The 24,310-nt window shown below is 32.7% G+C and overlaps 1 protein-coding gene across 1 annotated transcript; it reads right to left on the reverse strand.

The window, feature by feature from the left end:
• Window positions 1-359: 359 nt before the first annotated feature.
• LOC144843691 (tyrosine-protein kinase HTK16-like) lies at window positions 360-23,846 on the reverse strand. The gene is made up of 11 exons (XM_078700579.1): window positions 23,122-23,846; window positions 12,473-12,680; window positions 8,941-9,184; window positions 7,997-8,202; window positions 6,849-7,067; window positions 6,125-6,254; window positions 4,815-5,032; window positions 4,519-4,704; window positions 4,180-4,271; window positions 3,663-3,789; window positions 360-3,377 (listed from the first exon to the last, which is right to left on the reverse strand). The coding sequence occupies exons 1-11, from the start codon at window positions 23,658-23,660 to the stop codon at window positions 3,225-3,227; spliced, it is 2,322 nt and encodes a 773-aa protein (XP_078556705.1). The 5' UTR covers window positions 23,661-23,846; the 3' UTR covers window positions 360-3,224.
• Window positions 23,847-24,310: the final 464 nt, after the last annotated feature.

The raw sequence follows: 24,310 nt of genomic DNA on the forward strand, positions 1-24,310 counted from the left end.
TCATTCTGTTCATTCAAGGAATAGGTACTTCAACGACGCGATGATTCGATACGGTTGACTAAACACTGTTTTTTTTGGCGATCCGGCCATGGCGGACACAGAGGAGGTTGCGTAGTTTATACAGTGACGTAACATGGTCGCACGTCAAATTACTGCTATTTTTTAAACTTTTTTAGTGTCTGTTTATCCTTAAAATTCATTCGTGTGTGGCCCATCAATAAACATCAGTGTGCTGTGTTAATTTTCTTTTTACATGAATTGCCCACCTCATTGTATACCATCTATTATGTAACTTATAGAGGTATACACGTATATAGAACCTACTCAAATTGTTTAAAATAAATTTAAATCACATGTAATTATAATTCTTTGTTGCAATCAATGCAACAACATTTAATATAAATTTGTGAATGTATAGTACATTCATTATACCTGTACAGAAGAAGACTCTCTGATTAACAAGCACAAATAGCAGAAACTAAAAGAAAGCTGTAATGTTTATTGGTTACAAAATATATTATTAAAAAAAACTATTAAAGCAATAATAAGCACTATTGGTTTGGGAATAAATGTAAGATGTTACGGCATACAGTACATCATCACCTAATTTTGACAAAGACGGTTAAGCTAATTCAAGAAGCATTGATAAAAGTACCACTCAATCAATAATAAGCATTTTACATGTAAATGTGGGATTCAACAAGGACACTATAATTTGAGCATTTGGTATACAATGCATACACAGCTAGCAATGATTCGATCATTTACAGACATTGAAATCTTTTTTCAATATTAATATATATGTTTTAATATGAAAAAGCACTTTTATAGTATTATTATTATTATTATATTAAAGCTCCATTAAGATGACTGTACTTTTACTACCTTTGTCTATAAAAAAAACAATACACTATAGATTGCTAACAAAAAATATAAAGGTAAAACTAATAAAAAATTGTGCAATAACAACATTTTTTATAATAATATACACAAAATTGTAATTTAAAAAATGTTTATACAGATAAGTTATCAAGTTAAACATGTTTTTTGATAAATAGTAGACTCTGCCTACCAAATGGTAGAAAGAGAAACTTACTTAAAGGCACCCTCTCTAATATTACTAGCATTATGAATATTACTAACAAATGACATTGAATCGATGCAAAATGTATTAAACCTACTAGCTTTTTCTGCAAATTTCGAATTATCATTTTACATAAATTCAGGATAAAAAATTACATTTTTTACACTACAAAATACCAATTATATTGGAGAGAAATTATTTCTCTTTTATACCATTCAAAATGCATATAAAAATTCAATATTCTATAATACCTTAAATGTTTAAAAGATCTTGTCATGGAATAAATTATTGCTATTTAATTTCTCATTGATTGATTGATTTAATATTTATTTATTTACGTTTATGAATGTAAATAAATATATAAACATCACAGGCACAGAATAAATTCTAAACCGCCTGGTGATATACTGAAATTTAATTAATTAATTTGAAACGATAAAGATGAGGAAATCTGTGAGAATGAGAAAAAGTCGCCCCAACCGCTCGAACCCGGAACCTTCTGCTTGATATGCAGATGTCCTAACCATTAGACAACTGGGGCTTTCATGGTATTGTTCAAACTCGATTGGATAGCGACGCTTTAACATTCCCGGCGTAGAAATAAATTGTGGTCCTGGGCAGTTTTACCTTTTTTAAACCGTTATATCAAATTACTGACTTAATAAAAATGGTACAAAAATGTCCTGTCAATGATTTTTTGCTGTTCGCTTTCTCTAGAAATGAATAATGTAATAAGCAATTTGTATCATGGAGTTTTGTGACCTCACAATTATTTGAAACAAAGTGTAATATTTAAACAAATCTATAGTTAGTCAAGTATTGATAAGGATAGTACATTAAACATTAAATGCAACTATATATAATTTAATTCTTTGGGAGACAAAAGTGCCAAGATAAGTATATGCAAGCTGCTGCAACCTGAATTTCATGAATAACAAATTACTGTTACAGTAACATTAATCTAAACTGCTTATCAATATAGAGTTCTGCGGTGCTGACGTCACGATGGTAGGTGGCGCTGCGTGGTTGAGCCAACCAAAAAATGCAAATATACAGAAATATATAATACTTTATAACAGCAAAGATAAGAAAATCTGTGAGTGAAAGTGATTCAAACTCTGAGTCTACTGCTTTTAACTATCAATATGTTTCAATTTATCATCCCTTCATATATTTTGATTGTTTAATTAATCTTTTTATTTTGGCCCAATCTCTGGTTCGTAGCAAAAAAACATGATTTTGTATACATTTACAAATTTTAGTGAGTGCGTAAGTGAGTGAGTACAATATTTTTCTAGTGTGCACAATTTTGCCTAGCTTGTGATTGACCTATGAGAATGATACATACAATAGTACCTTTATCCTCATTCAATAAAATACTGTAGGTACTGTATGAATAAATAAATTCCTGAAAAGAGACATAGTTCTTCAAGAATTATACGATGAAATTGTGATGAGTAGGTTTAAAAACAAAATTTATGAAACAAATTGGAAAACTGGATCAGTGGGTATTTTTTTTCTTCTCATTTTTTAAAAGATGATTTTGTGTTAATTTAAATAGACACATCCATGCAATTTAACTAAAAACTTCAATGAAAGTCGACTAAATCAAAAATGGAAAAGAGAAAATGGGAAGACTCAATGTACCGCATGATACAGAAAACCTATGATTAGATGCAACACATATTACTCTAGACATCTGTGACACAACTTGTAAAAAAGTGCTACTTTCAGATAAATTGTTAATAAATACAATACTGTATATGCCGTTTTTTTTCTCGTAAAGGTAAACATTCGCGAAAACATTGACATTTACTATTTAGAAAACTGCCTCCGATTGAAAGGGGAAAACACAGAAGCAAATTTACACACGCTTACATATTGTCTCTACTGCCATAAACATCTTTAAATTATGAACATGTGTTCAAATTATGAATGCATGTTCAAATTATGAACACATGTTCAAATTATGAACACGCGAAAATATCAACTGAATGGTAAATCGCGAACAATGTAAGCAAGAATTGTTCCATAGTAACCAATTTATGAACAATTCTGGAACAATGAGCGAGATCCTATCTACTATGAGTATACGGAGAAAGTTTACCAAGTGCGTGTTACCTGATTTAGCTAATTTATATTACTGTGACTTAAGAAACTTTTCACACAAGGTTTCAAATGTTGGTCTTGATTCTTTCCTGTATTCCCAGCATTTCAGCATCACTTCATAAACCCATTGTGGACACATCTCTGGCTTTTCTAACCGGTTACCATCTTCAATGAATTTAATTACCTGAGAAGTGAAAGCAAAATGAATACAAAGTATGTAGAAGACTAAACATTGAAAACCATTTTCTCTCTTTCAACTGTAATATAATTATAAGCCAGCCATTTTTCCCCCTATTTCGAGGGGGGTTCATTGGACCCACCCGAACCCCATCTGGATCCACAATGCATGCGTGTGCAGTAATAACTAGGGACATCTCAAAACAAAAACATGCGTCTCATCGGTGTCTTTGCGAGATTTCACAGGGGTTGTTACATTTAACAGATGTGAAAAGGGTATTAGATAACTTACATCAGCTCCCATTTTTTCTCCATATGGTTGATCTCCCATACTGTACATCTCCCACAATGTAACACCAAAACTCCACACATCAGATGCATGAGAAAATTGTCCATAATAGATGGACTCTGGAGCATACCTACATATTATAAAAACAGTATTTTAGCTTTTTGATTATTATTTAGGTTACTAAAGTTTACAACAACCATATATTTCCCCCCTCCAGCATTCAAAAGTGTATTTAAAAGTTAATAAAAAAGAGGTAAAAATGGGCTTTTTTTGCATGCAATAGACCTTTATAAAATAATATTTAAATACTTTATTATTTGACGTTGAATATTTCTTTTATGTGAACAAAAAGTATTATTAAGTAGTATTCATGAAGGTAAATTTTCCTAATGAAGTGTTTTATGTTGAATTCAATTTGTCTATAAAATAAAGTATGACAGTCAGTCAATCTTATTTTGTATATAAAAAAAAAGAAAAAAAGATGAATTTAAAATACAATAGAGTAGTAATCAAAACAAACCATTTAACAGGCCATCGACCACCAGTCGTTGCTCTATAATAATCACTCTCAGGCTTTGTTGCCCTGGACAATCCAAAATCACTGATCTTGGCCTAAAATGTTAATCATGTAAAACACATTAGAATAAAAGTTTGGATTCAACTCCATACTTTTTCAACAGGAGTAATGGCCAGTACATCTATGGAAAGCTACTACAGTTGTACCCAGTTAATCAAAATACAGCAATAGGAGTATTAACTCATTTGCCTCCTGATATCACTTAAAGGTATAGTACTTTAAAAGAGAATGTTATGATGTATCAAACCATAACCCATTTAGATGACATTTAGTAACAATTACCTGATCCTTTGTTGACAACAGAATATTTCTTGCTGCCAAATCACGATGTACAAACTTTTTTGATTCTAGATAGAGTGAGCCTTGAGAAATCTGCCAGGCCCACCTCTTTAAATCTTTTTCAGAAACTTCATTTGCATGATCTATTAAATAGTCCAATAGTGATCCCATGGGCACAAGTTCCTGAACCTATAACATAACATTTTGCAAAAAAATTTACCAGAATCTTAGAAATGTTATCATGTTAAGATCAATTCTATCAGTATATTTAAGTTTAAGTAATACAAAGGAAAACTGACCAGCATCATTGGTGGGCCCATAACTACACCCAGTAGTTTCACAATACATGGATGATTCAAATCACACATAACCTCTGCCTCTCGAAGAAATTCTTTTTGTCCGGTAGTGATATGCTCTGCATGAAGTGTTTTCAGGGCTACCTTATGCTTTTTACTATGTTTATCTTTCATAATACCTTCTAATACAGATCCAAATTCTCCTTGTCCTAGCTCACGACCTTTAACCAGAAAACAATACAATTATATATCATATCCATGCTATTTTATTGGTCACATGCCATGTATTTTCTGAAATTTGTTCTATGGTAATAATCATTGTCAAGCGGATGCATCCAAGATAAAGTTCACAATGCCACGCCACAGTTCTTTGTTCATCATTTTATTTGGTAGGTCATCAATATTAAAGTTAATTGGTATCTCTTTATATGATTACCGTATGTTGGAGATGACAAAAAAGGAAGAAAGAAAGAAGAATAATAAAGAAAAAAAAAAGATGATCCAATAACAAGGAGTTATCTGCATATCTAATGAACTTGAAAATAACAAAAATGTGGTTATAACAACCGTTATTTTTCCACGGATTCGAACCATCGGTTTCTTAACCGATTAATACAGTCGGTATACGTTTATTACTAGAAAACCCTATTCCCAAATGGAACCGTCCAACAACATTGTGCCATGTGCTCACGGAAGATGCTAGGCCACATGGCTTCATCGCTCTATGCAACAAGCACAAGATGCGAAATAGAAACAGGGAATAGACAATGGGGCCAAGTTTTTAAGACCTAGCTTTTTACGGCCGAATTTTGATGAGAATATTTAGTAGGTTACAGGCTGATTTTATATAGGTGTTTATAGGTTGATTATTTAGGCGTGGGGCCTATAGTAAAGTTTAGACCTAAAACTTTTACCCGTCTACGCTGCTTATGACATATGGTATATAATAGCTGAAATTTATGTAACCTCATTTTAACAGCAGCAGGTCCATGCCATATTTAATTGAGGTTTTATTGTACCTACACCACAGCAGTTCTCCACCCTACTCCAATAGTTTAATATTTTCCCAGTACAATCCCGGACATTTTGACACTTCAAGGGTGGTTCAACTATAGTTTAAAACCTCCCAGTAATAATTCAGGTTGTTTTTTACTCCTGTTATCAATTTGAAAAATAAAGTACTGTATTAGCCAAAGGTTTCAAAATTTGGCCAAAATCCAAATATACAAAATGTGTACTGTATTTTATTTTATTTCCTTGTAACATGGTTAAAAACCAGAATTTGTATTCTTTTTTTATAGAAAATTACTAACCTTGAACAATATTTTTTATATCAATAATATTTAAGTTGTCTTGTTTCTCCTCATTTGATGTCTTTGTATTTTTTTTCTTTTTACCAAATAACGAGAAGACTTTAGTTGGTGATGTGTTCACAGGTCCTTTCTGGAAAAAAATAAAAATTGTTCTTGGGTTTATTTCTATTCATTTTTAGCATATTGCTTTTTTTTAATTATATTATTTCAGTAAATTTTTACAGAACAACATATCAACCTAAAATTAAAGGTTGTGTCTCATTCCAATTACAAGCAACACTTACAATTAACGTGTGAAGAACAATACTTTTTAACCAACTGTTATTATAAATATATCTTAATTTGCATAACTATCTAAACGTGCGTAAACTTTCTAAGCCACTAGAGTGAATTATTCTTGTTTAGTAATCTGACAAAAGGGGATAGTACAAATATAATATAATAGTGAGTAAGCCCCAAATCTTTTCAAACAATTCACTGTGTTTCCAGCACTATTGCAAACTATTCCATTTAACTATAGACTGTTTCAAAACTATAGTACTATACAGGACAGTAACTAATAAAAAACTTAACTAACTTGTTGGGCATTCTGAAAAAAGGGGATAGTACAAATATAATAGTGAGTATTCCATTTAATTTCCCTGTTACATAAAGACTGCCATTTAACTATAGACTGTTTCAAAACGTATTACTATTACAGTAATTAATTAAAAACTTAACGAACCTGTTGTTGGGCATTCTGATGAGCACCAACTGCCAAGTCAGGTGGTCTTGGTCCCAGAGCAGGAGGTGCATCTCTATGGTTGTCAAGAGGTACCACTGTTGATGGTTTACAAGGAACTGTAAGCTTGCAAGGTAGACCATCCTCATATTTCTGATAGTGATCAATGAGGTATTCTAGAGAGCTGAAGAATGGTCCATCATCTATATGGAACCCATCAACCTTTAGTAGCAAGTAAACAAACAAACAACAAACAATAACAATTTGCAATTTTTAAGTGAACGGTTTTTAAAGTTTAATGTTCATCATTTATATTCTGCATTAAAATTCATAAAAAATCAATGAAATCTATCACCGAAGGTATAAAGAACAAAAATCAATTGCAAAAACGGCCTTTCTATGCTATATTACGAGCTGTGCGCACGTGTGAATTTGAAATTCTCATAATGTCCTGAAACGTATAGAAAATTGATTAGAAATTAATGTTGCGCATTTTTAAAAATGTTAAATGCGCGCACATGTGAAACATGCCATCTTGAATCCACAGAAAGTTGACTCTTGATATGAAATACATTTTCAAATGACTTTTGGTTTTTAATCTATGATCAATCATTTAAATTCATGAAATCGCGCGCAAGTCACATTGCGCAACTCTGGATTTTTCCAAAATAAGAGGTGCACAACTTCACATTCAGGTCGATATGTTGACAAAGTTACGAAATGTTATGTTTACACGTTTTAGAGAAACGCAACGCACAAAAATAGGGTGGAAAGAAAGAAGAATACAGAAAAAAAAGTTGATGATGATCGCATACAATCACAAGGAGTTATCCGCCATGGTGCATTTAAAAAAAAAAATTAGAGTGAAAAAAGAGGGCAACCATTGAAAGACAGAGAGGGCAACCATTGAAAGACAGAGAGGGCAACCATTGAAAGACAGAGAGGGCAACCATTGAAAGACAGAGAGGGCAACCATTGAAAGACAGAGAGGGCAACCATTGAAAGACAGAGAGGGCAACCATTGAAAGACAGAGAGGGCAACCATTGAAAGACAGAGAGGGCAACCATTGAAAGACAGAGAGGGCAACCATTGAAAGACAGAGAGGGCAACCATTGAAAGACAGAGCATGTGATATGGGAACCTACTGTACCTTTGTTTCAATTTCAAAATTATAATATAAGCCTCCTGCAACCATTGTTAGAACATATGTGTCAGGTTTATGTGTACTGGTGCGAACAAGAAATGATCCATGACCACCACCATTCATGGTAATTTGTTGAATCGCATATCCACGATCTTTGACCCCATGAAACCATTCTGTGTAGCTTGTTTTTGGCGGTGGAGGTACGAACCTCACTGAAACAAAAGTAAACAAGATATATTTCTTACAAAAGAATAGTTTTAATTATTCTTCTGTCTTCATTAAATTATTTTTTTTTTCATTGATATTCTATTTAATAATTTAAAGATGTATTATCCCCCTGAAAAAATAATTCCTACAAAATTGTTGTGGAGTATGCCATTTTAATGTCACAAAACTGTATTTACCTGAAAAAACTATCAATTTAAAGCAAAATTTAGTCAAACTGGCCGCCAGCCAATGGGTTTTTGGTTGAATTTAACCACTTTTTGTCAATTTATGAGTTTTCGGGTTTTTTTTGGCTACAGAAGTGATTGATTAAAACTACAAAATAACATATTCAAAGTATGATTTAATTAATCTACATTTTTCATTTATTCTACATCTTATTCAATACATCTTTATTATCAATTATTTTAGTCTACATTTTGAGTAATGTAAAATAGTCTGAAATGCTCTATTTAATAATAAATCTGGGCCTATCGGTTATTAAATATATAAGTGTTTTTAGGATATATATTATGATTAGATTTAGTTATTTTTCTGTGGTTGATTTAGTTTATTAATCAATTAATTAAATCCGCAATCAAACAATCAACTTTTATTTCAGAACATAGGCCTACTGATGTACAGAACAAAACTATAATCTTAAACTAAACTATAGTACTGTGCATATTCCGGGGTAGGGGCGTTACTCCCTAAGGTAGTAGTGATCCCCTATTTCAAAAACTTACAAAGTAATTCCGATGTATTAGTATTTGAGTATCGTACTGCTATATTGTATGGCGTGTCTTCATCTGCATTTCTTGGGTATCGAGGCACACCCATATTTAGTAATTGGTTGACACATTCCGAGTGGCCTCGTTGTGCTGCTGTATGTAGTGGTACCCAACCTGTTGTATGATGGCGGGCTGTCGGATCAGCACCCCTCTCAACCAGAAGTTGGCAAATTAAAGGAAAGTTGTTCATGCAAGCGTGCTAAAGAAATAATACAAAAAATGAAAAATCTTTTTTTCATTTAAAGAGTAGTTCCATGTATAAAATTACTATATTACTTACCAATCGTCTCATATTGGGATGGTCCTACCTTTCAAAGTGATTGAAATCACATTTTGCAAAAACACATGTGTTAACACACATTTACATAAGTGGGCATTACTGTAGTAGTGACCCACATATCCCAACATTCCAGTGACCATTTTTTAAAATCACTATTTGAAGGGAAATGCATTCAAATTGGTTTAATAAAAGTATAAAACATTTATGCAAGTATTTATATCACAACTTATATGATCACCACATATATCAATCGCAAAAATACAGTACATTGTTGAGTCACAGAGGTATTGTCATCACATCTATGGCTGCCACAGTACTGTAGCTACACATGCATGCATTCGAAATCTGACTGGGCCTCTCTCTAGTAGATATACCATATATATGTAGTATAGTGTATAGAGTAGTGGTGGTGTGCGCGCATAATTTGACAAGTAAAATCAATAAAATGGTGCTGTAATTTTAAAGACCCGGTATTGTCAATAAACACTCTCTGACTAACGTTCTAAAAAAACCTAAAAGTGTCAAATTTGAACCTTACACGTTATTTTTAACCAATTTAAATGTAATATAAACTATCAATAAAAATTACAATGGAATAGGTAATAAATGTACATGCACTAATAAGGAAAGTAAAAAAATTACAAATATATTTTGTATAATGCCATGTAGTGGTGTGTGCCAGAATTAAAATGAAAGCAAAACTAAATCAAAGATTAAAATTAGATTTGAAGGCCAATGAGCAAATTACGAATGAATACCATACAGTAGGCCTAAATTAAAATTATTTAACAATAGTAAAAATCTTCTGGGAGTTTAAATTTGATATAAAACATGAAACTATTAATAGAGAAGTTGATGCAAAATATGAAAACATTTGTCAATTAAAGGATATAAGGATATTTCTATTGCACAAAATCGCTTTTTGTTGAGAAAACTGTATTTGTCTGAGAATAATTTTTATGAATCAAACTATTGTACTCAAGAGAATAGATAGGAAATACATAATACTGATGAGTAAATTTAAGCTTTACATCCCATTTGAACTACAACTGTATGCAAAAACTGAATAGAATTAATAATTATTAATATTACAAAAAAAATAAGCCTATTTTTTAAATTAAATGTTAAACAATGATGGCAATGAGTATGAATTTACGATCCACATACAGACGTTTTGTATTTGATGTGACCCAAACTTATATGTCGCATATAACAATTTCAACAAATATCAATGAATGTGCATGCCGGTTGCTCTGTGGTGTACTGTTCGTAAATGCAAGTCTATGTGTAAGAAACTTAATTATGTTTTGCTTGATGAAAGAAATTATTAAAACATTTTTTTTTCACTACCTTTAAAATTAATGTACTAAATTATAGTTTCCACTACCGTATGTAATGACTGTTTGTATTCATAATTATAAGGTGTATTTCAATTGTTTATTCTTATACAGTAACTTAATATTTTATGGGGTTACCATATTAGAATTTGAAAAAAAAAAAAAAAATCGGTAGCGGATAACAGCGTGTGATGTCACCTTACTCCTATTCCTGCGGAAGGTTTCGCAACCTTACGAATATGATAACGAAAACGGATACATCACACATCTTTAAAACTTTTGAGCTGATCCCCATTTCATATTCTAAAATTCTAAAAATATCAGGTCAATTTTGATAATTAGCAGTTTTTGAAGTCCTCCCTCGCTTTGATGTTACGCTAGGCCTAGGCAGCCAAGCAATGCTACCTGCGCTTTGCTCAATTTTACCGCAGTCATATTTATAACAACTAGATTTAATTCGTCACTTTGACGAATTATAAGTTATATGCATTGATTTAAATAAAGATAATTGATTTTTAAAAGGTATATTGATTGTTGATTTTGTCAGAATCTTTATTTATAATATATGAAGATAGGATCTTGCTAACGCAAATAGTTGGTATCACAATCCGATCAAAGATCCCTCTGCGTATAATGTCATAAACCACATTTGTTACATAATAATAATAAAGACATAAGTTACTTTTTATCTAGATTTCATTATAAATAAGAAATAAAATTGAACAAACAATATAGATAATAAAAAAAAATCTTATTTTGTTTTATTTCCCAAGGTGAGACTTGATCTGGGTACCTTGAATGCTAAAGCATGAGCACAGACCCCCAAGCCATACAAAACTGACTAAAAGTTGAAGAAAGATTCCTCCGTGTATTTACTATGCAGTAACCACTTTGGTGCAGATAGATTTTTACATACCACAACGAATTAAAATTTTTTACTATGATGACATTACACTTAACTTTAATATATGAACATTTTAAAAAAGAAATTTAATGTTAAGTTTGTTATTTCAGCCCAAGAAAATGTCATAGTTTGATTGATTGTCAAAAAATTAATTGTTTTTAATTTAATGTGAAATTAATGATGACTTTTTTTTCCAACTTTTTTTCTCTTAATTTCATAATATATCATACATATGATACATACACTTTAAGAAAATGAAATGCTAAATAGAGGTTCACAAGCATTCCGATGATCTATATTAATTTTAAAATTTATCATATTTTCACCATTTTGTTAACTTACACATGCGTAGCCTGTCACTTTGACGTGCTCGAATATAGCGCAATTTTGAGTTAAAAAGTGAAAAAAATATGACGAAATTATTAAAGAAAGGTTGTAAAACAGAAATCGGGCATAAAGAGGGTGTATTAACGCGCAGTACGTGCAAAAATCTGCGCACTCATGGTAATTTTTTAAACGCTTAAAATTGCCTGAAACGTACAGTACTCTAGTTTCATCAAAAATCAATTTTGACAATTTTGAAAATTTTAAGCATGTGTACGCATACGTTATATGCGCTACACACATAATTGTATTGCCAATGATGAAATATGACCAGAAATTTATGAGTACCAAATTTGGTTTAATTGTGATTCATGCTTGTGAAGATATAATTCCAAACATGATTTTGTTAAATCGTGTGTAGACCGCGTAATTTTTGATTGCGCACCGTGAAAAGATAATCACATCGATTCCTGACCATAAGGAATATACTCTGAAAAATTGAAATGGCTAGATAAAATTGATCTCAAGAAAATTGACGGACAAAATAATGGTAAGGAAAGTATAAATAAATAAATAAAGATTCTGACAGAATCAATAAGGCTATATGCATGATAATGCATATTACCTAATACAATTACTTACATGTAATGCTGTAACTCCACCACCATCTTTAGTATTAACATTAGCTTCATGATCTAGCAATAGCATAACCATTTCATAGTTTCCCTTGTCTACTGCTATCTGGAGAGCTGTATAGCCTGAACTGTTACGTGCATCTATGTACTTGGACACTAGGCTATGTTCACGTAATAACTCCCTCATCAGGTTCAAGTTGGATTCACTTGTTACTCTGATATAAACAAAAATTTAATAAAGTTGTACAAACTGGTGTACATAATTAAATGCAGTGTTTTTAAAAAACACATCTGGCTCGTGTGCACTTTAAAGAACCTTTTACTTCTTTCGGAAGAGTAGGGGGTTACTCCGGTGTACTGGTTCATTCAGCCTCTGTCGTTGTGGACTGACGAACGGGGGCCGTTTGGTGGCAGCACTCGACACAAAGGGACCCTTAGGGGTGGTATGTGTTGTCCACACCATATAATAATACAACAGTCACCTCAGCAAAAACCTATCTAATTTTGACTTAGATTTCAAGGAATGGATTGGTGTTTTTAAATGAATAAAAAAAATAAGAAGCAACATCGATGACAAAATACCCATATATTCCAACTGGTCTGATTTTGGCAGGATTGTTGCTTTTTGATGTTATGTCCAGTGTCCAGCTGTCCCGCCCAACACTAAATAGTCCCGCTTTTCAAAATGTTTATGTAGGCTAAGAAGGCCTAAACCTTAGTATAGTATTTTCAAGTTACTGAAGGCCGGCATTTAATTATGCACATGTCACAATACCTGTACTAAATGTGATAAGTTGTGTGTTTTAGAAGGGGAATTCCCGGATTTTTTTAGCCAAAAAAGACGAAGAGGAAAACTGTTGAGTTAGGAGTAGTTTGATGTCGGACAGCAATTTTATGTACATTTATTGTATTGAAATTTTTTAAAGTATCTGTGCAATTTTCGGGAACCCAGCATTTTGCGATATCTTTTTTTAACGGTTAAAAATGTGAAAAATAAGTTGATTCTAATAAATTTGATTAGCCCGCTATAAATCCCAATATTTCTTGCGCGCGGATTGATATTTCATTTTTCTTCTGTGACTTTACCTACTTTCAATCGTGAAGGCCAAAATAACTGGAAGAATCATAACTTTTCAGCGAAAATACTGGGTTTCCCCCAATTTGTATTACGGATTCTGGCAAAAACAGAAAGACAATTAATGCAGGTCTGAAAATTATAATAAAAAGTGGTCCAGATCTTGTAATTACTTTTTGAGTAATCTTGCTAACAAACAAATTTACGCGATTGACTACATATACCTCCTTGGCGGAGGTAAATAAAGATTCTGACAGAATCAATAAGGTTATATGCATGATAATGCATATAACCTAATAAAATATGTCCTGCTTTTAAACGTCCTGGGGTTAGAATGTCTGTATACCACAATGTAATAATTATCATCAGAAGAAATGATGATTGTGGAACATTGCGGTGTGGCCATAATGTTGTGATTGGTAGATTATTTTTATAAAGGTTTTATGAATGAAATAGACACAAGACTTTAAAATTTCATTTTTTCCTGGTCAATCAGCCTAAAATGAATCATTTAATATATAGCTTTGCTCCGAAATTTTAGTTGCAAATTTGAAACATATAGGGTGCAGTAGCCTACTGGTACATATTCTGAGATATAGTTTAGGGAAAGGATTCTTATTGTGTTATTTTCTCCAAAATATAAAGCATTTGTATGAATAAAAGCTTTTTCAGCCTAGATGCAATTGCATTGTTTTGAGGAAGTTGCTTGAATATAAAAACTGAATGGAATTACACATGTTGGAAGAGATTATTGTTAATGATGATACAGTGTATGCATTTTGTACCTTTATTTCCTGGTAAGGTAACTTTTTTTGTCTTTGAACGGTTAAAATAATAATAATAATAATAATAATAATAGTTCATTCTTATATAGCGCATATAAGCAAGCTCTCAATGCGCTGAACATTATTACCCCAGTCATTTTTTTGGATCAAACACGTATGGAAACATACTTCCATAATGCAGCTAGTAATCAGCGCAAAGTTGTGTCTTGATCTAACCGGGTACCCATTTATACACCTGGGTGGAGAGAGGCAAACGTAAGTAAAGTATCTTGCCTACGGATACAAGCAATGCGGCGAGAGTTGGATTCGAACCTCGGTCTCACGATCAGTAGTCCAACGTCCAACACACTGAGCCACACACCCTTAAAAATGTGAAAAATAAGTCGATTCTAATAATTTTGAGCGGCCCGCTATAAATCCCAACATGGATTGCACCCGGAGGATTGATATTTCATTTTTCTTCTGTGATTCACCTACTTTCAATCGTGAAGGCCAAAATAACTGGAAGAATCGTAACTTAATTTTCAGCAAAAATACCGGGTTTCCCCCAATTTGTATTACAGATTCTGGCAAAAACATAAAGACTTGAATTAATACAGCAACTAGACAACATCAGGCTAGGCCTATAGCTAGCGTACGATGTTCGTATGTTATTGTTGTTTACCAGCAAGGCCTACGAAACTAACCCTAGCTAGGCTAGGCCTAAAGGCCATCCACGAGAGGACATTCATCACAAGCTATTTAGGCAGTGCATTGTTTCTCTCTTTTTAATCATAAATTACCATAAAACGTACGTCTAAGACAAGGAATAACCTGGTTTAATGTTTTTAGAGTAATATATATGCATTATTTTTTTTATAAAACGTCAAAAATTGTAGGAATGGGTCTTTAACTTACACGTGCGTAGCTTTTAACATGCTCGTATAATGTGGTTTTAAGTTGAAAAGTGAATAAAATAATAAATTGCCTGAAAAAACTTACTCTAATTTTATCGAAAATAAATTTTGACAATTTTGAAAATTGTAAGCGTTCGTACGCATGGGTTATAGGCGCTACCCACATATTTGTATTGTCATATGATGAAACTTAAGAGTACCAAATTTGGTTTAATTATAATACATGTATATGATTTTTATTGCGCACCATGAAAAGATAACCACATCGATTCTCTGGCCATAAGGAATATACTCTGAAAAGTTGACTTAGCTAGATGAAATTGATCTCAAGATAATTGACGGACAAAATAGTGCAAAGGAAAGAATAAATAAATAAACTAGAAAGCCACTCCGAGAGTGCATACCTCCGCCTACTGCCTGTAAAATTCTCCTACATAAGATTTCTCCAGGAAATTATATATATATTTTTGTGTGTCTTAATGCTGTGTGTGATTTAGGCTAATTTCACTACAAGCATGTGTATGCGAATTTGGTGTAATAATTATTTATCCAGCCTTTCAACTAACAATAGTATCAGTTGACAAACAATAGAACAGCAACTCCAAATACAAACAGGTGAATTTGAAAAGAAATTAAATCAAATTATGTTTAAAAATAACAAATCACAAATTATAACTCTTGCCTCTTGTACAAAAATGAAGTTTTTTGGACAAGTAGTTCTCGAGAAAATGCAATTTCAGTTTACTTGTTACTTTAAGACTGCTCGCGGGCTTTTGAAAATTCTGTCCTATCTTTTAACACTATCAGGTCTGAAAATTATACTAAAATGTGGTCCATAAAATATGTCCTGCTTGTGAACATCCTGGAGTTGGAATGTCTGTATACCAAAATGTAATAATTATCATCAGAAGAAATGATGATTGTGGAACATTGCGGTGTGGTCATAATGTTGTGATTGGTGGATTATTTTTATAAAGGTTTTATGAATGAAATAGACACAAGACTTTAAAATTTCATTTGTTCCTGGTCAATCAGCCTAAAATGAATTTAATAATAGCTTTGCTCCGATAATTTAGTTGCAAATTTGAAACATATAGGGTGCAGTAGCTTACTGGTACATATTCTGAGATATAGTTTAATAGGGAAAGGATTCTTATTGTGTTATTTTCTCCAAAATATAAAGCATTTGTATGAATAAAAGCTTTTTCAGCCTAGATGCTTTGTATTGTTTTGAGGAAGTTGCTTGAATATAAAAACTGAATGAAATTACACATGTTGGAAGAGAGTATTGTTAATGATGACACAGTGTATGCATTTAATACCTTTATTTCCTGGTTAGATAAATTACACTACTAGACTAGACATGAAACTCGTCACTTTAACGAGTTAGTTATCCGCACGACAGACGCCACGTGCACGTCATACGTTGTAATATTGCACACAGAAAAAGATTATGGCATTATGACCTGAACTGACAAATATGATATGTTTTTATTGCTGAATTCTGTTATTTTGTGTCATAGTATACACAGTATAATCTGTATACATATCACATACAGTGTAGAATAGGGGAAATTACGGGACCTGCTATTTATTTCAATTTTTAACATGTTGACGGTTTCAAAATGAAACGCAAAGGTAGCAATTTCGGAAGGAAATTATCTCAGCAACAACATATTAACGTGTAGAAGAAATGTGAATATGTGAAATATTGATGCGCACTCTTTTAACTGTAATGAACTATGACGCAAAAGATGAAAATACAACTTTTTAAAGTCAAGTGGCCATATGCTGATGCCACAACATCCGATTGGCAAAATGTTCACATGAATTCGTATCTACAATCCAATAGCTTCCAGAAAACGTTTTAATCGTGATCATCACATTTTATTCTTACGAGCTATAACAGATTAAAATTTACTGTAAAGATGAAATTAATGACCCACGTAATTTAAATTTTTAAGCATGATGACGTCATAAAATTAAAATATTTTTAACTCTTGCGAAAGATAGTTGATTTACCTAGAAAATATCAAAATCGGCGTGAAAATGGAAAACGGATAAGTAGAGATGCGCTCTATTAAATGTGATGAGCTATGACGAAAGATACACAAATCCTATATTTTATATTCGCGTGGCCATACGATGACGTCACAATGTCCGGTTAGTCATATTAATGCATGATCCGATATCTACAACTTCCAGAATATGTAATAAAAATAACTTTTACCGTTTAGTTTAGAAACAACTACAACTGTTTAAAAAAAGGCATAATTTTGAAGAATTTTTGAACTTTTTCATCAAAAATGTGCGCAAATTATCCAATTCTACGTGCTCGTATGACGTCATTTTAAGTCGAAATTTTTTAAAAGTTGGTAAAGTTACTAGAAAAGGCTGGAAAAACATAAATCACTTGAAAAAATGATGTTTTTAACGCTTACGTGCACGGGCGTGGTAATTTTTGACATGCTCAAAATGACATGAAATGCGTAGAAAGTGGATTAGAAATTGTTTTTTCGCTTTTTTAAAGTTTAAACGCGCGTAACTTCGTGTAAAACATGCCATTTTTTTTGCAAAAAAAGTTAGCGCAAGATATAAATTAAACTTTTGCTAAGTTTCAAATTAAAATGTTATATGGTTTTCGATCTATGTTAAATACGCGAAATTCATAAAATCGCGCGCAAGTCACGTTGCGCATTTCTGACGTCATTCACAATAGGAGGTGCACAACTTCACGTAAATGCCCACATGTTGACAAAGTTATAAAATTTTATGTTTGCACGTTTTTGAGATACGCTCTGCACAAAAATGACAGAAAGAAAGATGAAGAAAAAAAGATGAAGAAACAGGACAGTTACAAGGAGTTATCCGCTACTAAGAAACAGGACAGTTACAAGGAGTTTTCCGCTACTAAGCGGATAACTGAGAAGCACTAATCTAATTTCAGTCTGTTCTACTACAGTATATTCAGTAAGTACTTTCCATGATATGTATGCTTATCCTATTTATAATGTAGTGTTGAATGTAGTGATAGCATAAGGTGACATTACAGGACACATATTTCCATTTTTTCAAATGATGTCATCAAATTGATAATAGATGCAAATAATGATAATTCATTGTTTCAGCAGGAACACAATTTTTTATTTGATTTACATGGAGAATAGTTGCGAAGTTACAAATTTTCGAACATGTTAAATCAGTAATTGAATGTTTTGCTAAATGCTTGTTTCATTTATTTATTCCACCAGCATAAAATCAATACAATATAATTATATCAGGGGCAGCTAAAGCAAAATACATTGCTATAACTCAAATGAGTCAGTTACCCCTCATAAAATTTACAAATTACAGGTTTTTACAGCTAATGATAACAAATTATCTTAATAAATGAATACGTTATGACTAAATTAATGAATGTTTTAATAAAGTTTTATTTTGTGTCATCTCCTGCTCTCCTTTGATGTTTTTTTGCAAAATATTATAACACCCTCTACAGTTTGGACATGATTTCATAAAAAGGTATATCTGCATTATGCCAATATCTATGGAACACCGTTTACGCAACATTTCGATGATATGAATTTTATGACGCGATATGTGAATGAAATGCATCGATATGAATTGAATGGCGTGATATATGAATGAAATGTTTTGAATTGAATGCTTTGAATTGAATGTTTTGAATGAAATGTTTTGAATAAAATGTTTTGAAAGAAATGTTTTGAATGAAATGTTTTGAATGAAGAAGTTGAGAAAAAAAATCGCGAGCGAGAATGACATACGGCGCCAATAGTTTGACTTTTCAATTCAATTCAAATATTTCATTAAAAATATTTCATTAAAAACATTTCTTTCAAAACATTTCATTCAAAACATTTCATTCAAAACATTTCATTCTAAAACATTTCTTTCAAAACATTTAATTCAAAACATTTCATTCAAAACATTTCATTTAAAACATTTAATTCAAAACATTTCATTTAAAACATTTCATTCAAAACATTTCATTTAAAACATTTCATTTAAAACATTTCGTTCAAAACATTTCATTTAAAACATTTCATTCAAAACATTTCATTTAAAACATTTCATTTCAAAACATTTCATTCAAAATATTTTATTAAAAACATTCAATTCAAAACATTTCATTTATATCGCGTCATAAAATTCATATCATCGAAATTTTGCGTAAACGGCATAAATATCGCTCTCTTCAAATTGTTCTGAGTACACTCAAAACACTTTGTTAGTCACTGGAGGAGGATGTTTGAAATTCATATCCCATCAATGTAGCCAAGTATAGTAGTGTTGCTTTGAAAATACTGTATGATGTGATGAAAACGGAAGTGAAAGTAACCTTTATTATACATTCTTTTTCTCAATTTATTAATTAAATAATAAATTAAAATAAAGAAAATTAGGAGGAAGGTCCATGACTTCTTATTTCAGTTTCTGTTTTTCATACTTACTAAAATTAGCCAATTACAACTGTCAATGTCTTAATCTACAAGTTCACTAACAAAAATAGACACATTAATATTAAAGGCAAAAGTGTCAATGAGGAAGGAACATGTAATTATCAAGTCTACAGTTACATTATTTTAATATTAATACAGGATTAATATGTCAAGTTTTAGTTGTGAAGATATTGCCAGGTTACAAGTAAATTGCCTAATTCAAATTTATTGTTTAATCAGTGCTAAATTAGTTTGGCTAAGAATATGGTTGTTCTTTGAGAAATTGATTAATTACAGTAAATGTTGAATTAAAACAAAGTATTTTTTTTACTACACCAACATAAACATTTTGATTACTGAAATAAAGATTATTAATTATATATATATATATTTTTTGTTTTGTTGAATAACTTATTTTAATTTCACATCGTTATTTGATCGAAAAAAATTTATTTACCTGAAAAACTGTAATTTAAAGAAAAACATAGTTAAATTGGCTGCCAGCCAATGAGTTTTTGGTTGAGTTTAACTGTTTATTTTGTTTTAGTTTATTTAAATGATAAACATTATTTTGTTGGGTTTTTTTTCTTCTATGGTTCAGTGATTAACTTAACTAGAACCTGCAATCAAATTTCTCTGAAAATAAACAGGGCGGTTGCAGGACTATTTTGAGGGGGTTTCCAGTCCAGTCCAGGGCTGTAGACTCAGTATTTGAGCCCATGGTGGGGCCTGTGGCAAGGTGCATTTGTTAAAGACCCCTTCCCTGCAATTTTGGACGTTTTTTGGAAAATAATACATATATATCACTTTAAAAACATTAAACCATGTCATTTCTTGTCTTAAATGTACGTTTTATGGTAAATTATGATAAAAAGTGAGAAACAATGCACTACCTAAGTAGCTCGCGGCGATCGACCTCATGGACGGTCTTAGGCCTAGCCTAGCTAGGCTTAGTTTTGTAGGCCTAGCTGGTAAACATCGGTAACGTACGAACATCGTACGCGAGCTATATACCTAGCCTGATGTTGTATAGTTGCTGCATTAATTGTCTTTCTATTTTTGCCAGACTCCGTTGATACAAATTGGGGAAAACCCGGTATTTTCGCTGAAAAGTTAGGAGTCTTCCATTTGTTTTGGCCTCACGATCGATCGAAAAGTGGGCGAATTACAGGTGAAAAACAAAAATATCAATCCGCGCGCAATGCATTTTGGGATTTATAGCGGGCCGCTATAATTATTAGAATCGACTTATTTTTCACATTTTTAACCGTTTAAAGACGAAAAAAGTTATCGCAATAGGACCATATAGTATTATTTTTACATTAAATATAGTTTGTGATCTTAAATTAGATCTAAAAAACGTAGGGAATGGGGCTTTAAAAGAAACCCCTAGCTAGGTGGCAAGAAATGGTACGCATGGAAAATTCATGATAAATGGCACATCTAGTTCGCCAGAAATGTAATTCTATAGTGCGCTAGTAAACAGCAATATGATCGTAGCCTATTTTTCAATACAATCGTAGCTGAATAAAACACACATACCTAACAATAGGATAATATTTTTTGTGTTCAATGTGAATCAATTAATGCAAATTAATTAATTATCAATTAGTTGTGACGTCACACACATTTTTTAACAAAATTGTTAACTAACTACGGGGTTGGAATGTCTGCTTTATTGATATTTCTTTGCACATTAAAACATGATTGAACGGATGGGCCAAAAAATATCCTTAATATAACTTCAGTGTATTGCACACGGTTCGGGCGAACCGCCCTTTACAGCGAACCCCGCTTGACCGACTGCGAACCCCTATCACAGACATACCCAATACATCCAACTCATCTCTAGACTGAAAATCCTCCAAATACATTCCGCACAGTACAAAAGGTTATTCCTAAATTGCAAAATTTATAAACTTGTTCGTGAATACCTCATACCTTCTTCCCTGTATGAGCGTATGTCGAGCAATACGTGTATGTACATTTCTGAGAGTTGCAAATGAATTTCAGATTTTCACCTGAAAAATAAATACAAATTTTTGGTCCCTGGATGTAAGATGATTGACGCGAATACCGCACTACAGCGAGCAAGGCCACGAACGATTCGTACAAAGTACACCGCCAGACAACCGTGTACATATTGTTTAGATAACTGGCAGTCAGCATGCATAAAGTATATAGCCTTCAGGCGTACATCAAAAAATGGAACCTACTGTACAGTATTTATGTGTGGCTATGAAGTATAGTGTATCATCATCATCATAGAGGATTATAGTGAATATCAAGATATTACACTATAATATCTATGGCAACATGTACTGTAGTTTACATTATAGCATCCGATTATTTTTTTCTAGGCCACCAGCCGCTACGTATTCAACTGTATCAATACCACCTATTTACATTGATATATTTAATTTCCTCAACAAATTGCTGTAAATAATATAGATAGAGCTATAATAAGGCCGCTGGAAATACATTACATGTTTCTCGTCACCGCCCGCTCGCGATTTTAGGCCCCGCACCCAAAAAGTTCATCTTTCATCTTTGTGTATTTGTTAAGAAAAAACAGGGAAAAGTACAAATTTTGTTATATTTTCATGAAAATCCGACTCGCCTCCCGTCGATCGTGAACGCTCAAACCATTGTGTATGTGATCGCACGATTTCGCAACATAAAGTGTGTATATTAATCGTCGCGGACCGCGATCAATCCGTATTTTAAGCCTCATTCTGAAACCAAGTATTCTAGTCCGGGCGTGCGGTGAGCGTGTGTTTGTCATATCCACACGCGATATCCATACCTTGCATCAGAATTCAACGAGGTCTACCACGTTTTTTTTTGGTCTGCTGCTCTCATACATTTCGCGATCGATCGTCGTGACTAGCTACCTCTCTGCCTACGGCATTATTGCATTCAAGGTTTATTTCACTTAATTAAAATACTGTGATGAAAGATGAACGTTGACAAAAATCCCGCACCAATTTTTTGATAAGTGCTGACGAGAACCATGTAATGTATTTCCAGCGGCCTAAGCATTGAATTTGCCTTCTCACCCAAAGTGTGCTTTTTTCGGGGCTTCCCTTAGACATACGATCGCACTGAACTTGAACGCAAAACAAAATACCAAATGATCAAACAATTAGCGGTTTCGCACAGAGGATGCGCAACATCTGTATGGCAACTGAAAATGTTATCGTCCTTTAAATAGTCCATGTGTGTAAGGAGGAGGAAAAAAGTTTGACAGTTTTGCTCATTGGTAGCATGCTGCATGAGAGTGTCTTTTCCAGCCAATTAGAGATGCCATTTATCATGAACTTTTAAGTGCGAGAGTACCATTTCTGGCCATCTAGGGGTGCCATTTAACAAAATATGGAAGTGACCCAAATAATAAGATCCTGGCTACGGCCCTGCGATGGTTTTTTTACATTACTTACTTGTGAAGTGGTGTATCCCTTCCATTTTTCATTGTTGTTGGCGGGGGTAGTTCACCTTTACAGAACGCCCCAAGATGAGTAGGTAATCCATCTGATGATTCTTTATAATGAGAAATTAAGTTCTCCAGTCCTGCAAATGGTGGTCCACTCTCAATTTGGTAAAAGAAGTCACCGCAGCAATGAATCTGAAAATGCTGAGGTTGGCCTGACTTCACTAGAGAAAGGACGTAGTCTCCCGGAACACTGGTACTTTCCCGAACCAAAAACAAACCATCTGTGTTTCCATTTTCGAACAAAATATGGACTGCCGTTTCTCGTGATATTTTGCCATGATACCATTGTAGCTTTTGGCCGTATTCTAACGTTCGTGCATGTTCTTGTGCTAAATATTCTCTTAAAGATAGATTTCTGAGTACTTCGCTTAATGTTGTGTTGTCTGTAGCCGGTTGTTGTTTTACTTCCGGGTTGTCCTGGCTAAAATGACAGGCCTGAAGTCTCTGTCTACTCGTTCTGTTAAAACCACCAGTAGACGTAGTCATGTTTTGGAATCTAAACCTACGTTAACTTAGTGTCTTCTAAAAAGCACCTAAATAATAAAGGCAGTGTAGAAAACCATAAATATGTACAGAAATAATGTTCTTGCACTACCATCAACCACAGAGTTGTTATTGTTCGGAGCTAAGCCTCCGTCTTGCTAGTTTTAGTACCACTTTAACTCGCGTCGAGTTGACGGAACTTGTTTTTATAATTATCTGAAAGTAAGTTCCTATTCCTAAAATTAACCGGAATCGCGTCAATTTAGTTCGAATGGCGGCGCTATTCTAAAATGAAGACAATGGACAAATATTTTATTTTTTACTCATGTTAAAGTTTTGTTTGTTTGATTAAAATATTTGTTATTTATTAATATTTGTTGTGAGTATAATGTGATAAATGGTATGTTTACCTGGCATAGGTGTGCATATAAACAAATTAAGATATGCAGATGACACCGTTATTTCCAGTTTTGAAGAAGGCGGGTTAGACAAGGTTGAAGATAATGTTGTTACGTGTGCACTCTAAAGATTGGAAATGATTTTCTCAGGTCACTAAATTTAAAAATGTCATATATTCGAATTGCAAAAAGATATGCATATATGAAAATGGATAAAAGTTCTATGCAATAGCAGTTCAATTGAAACATGACTAA

Source organism: Antedon bifida, chromosome 5, assembly GCF_963402885.1.
Source record: "Antedon bifida chromosome 5, ecAntBifi1.1, whole genome shotgun sequence".
Lineage (NCBI taxonomy): Eukaryota > Metazoa > Echinodermata > Crinoidea > Comatulida > Antedonidae > Antedon > Antedon bifida.

What these genes read in the sequence shown, in the direction of transcription:
- LOC144843691 (XM_078700579.1), bottom strand. Translation starts at nt 23,660, where the DNA reads ATGACTACGTCTACTGGTGGTTTTAACAGAACGAGTAGACAGAGACTT. An exon ending in TAATACATCGGAATTACTTT is followed by an intron (nt 8,203 to 8,940) that starts GTAAGTTTTTGA and finishes CTTTTGTTTCAG; the next exon opens with TGAGGTTCGTACCTCCACCG. An exon ending in TGGGCCCACCAATGATGCTG is followed by an intron (nt 4,705 to 4,814) that starts GTCAGTTTTCCT and finishes GTTATGTTATAG; the next exon opens with GTTCAGGAACTTGTGCCCAT.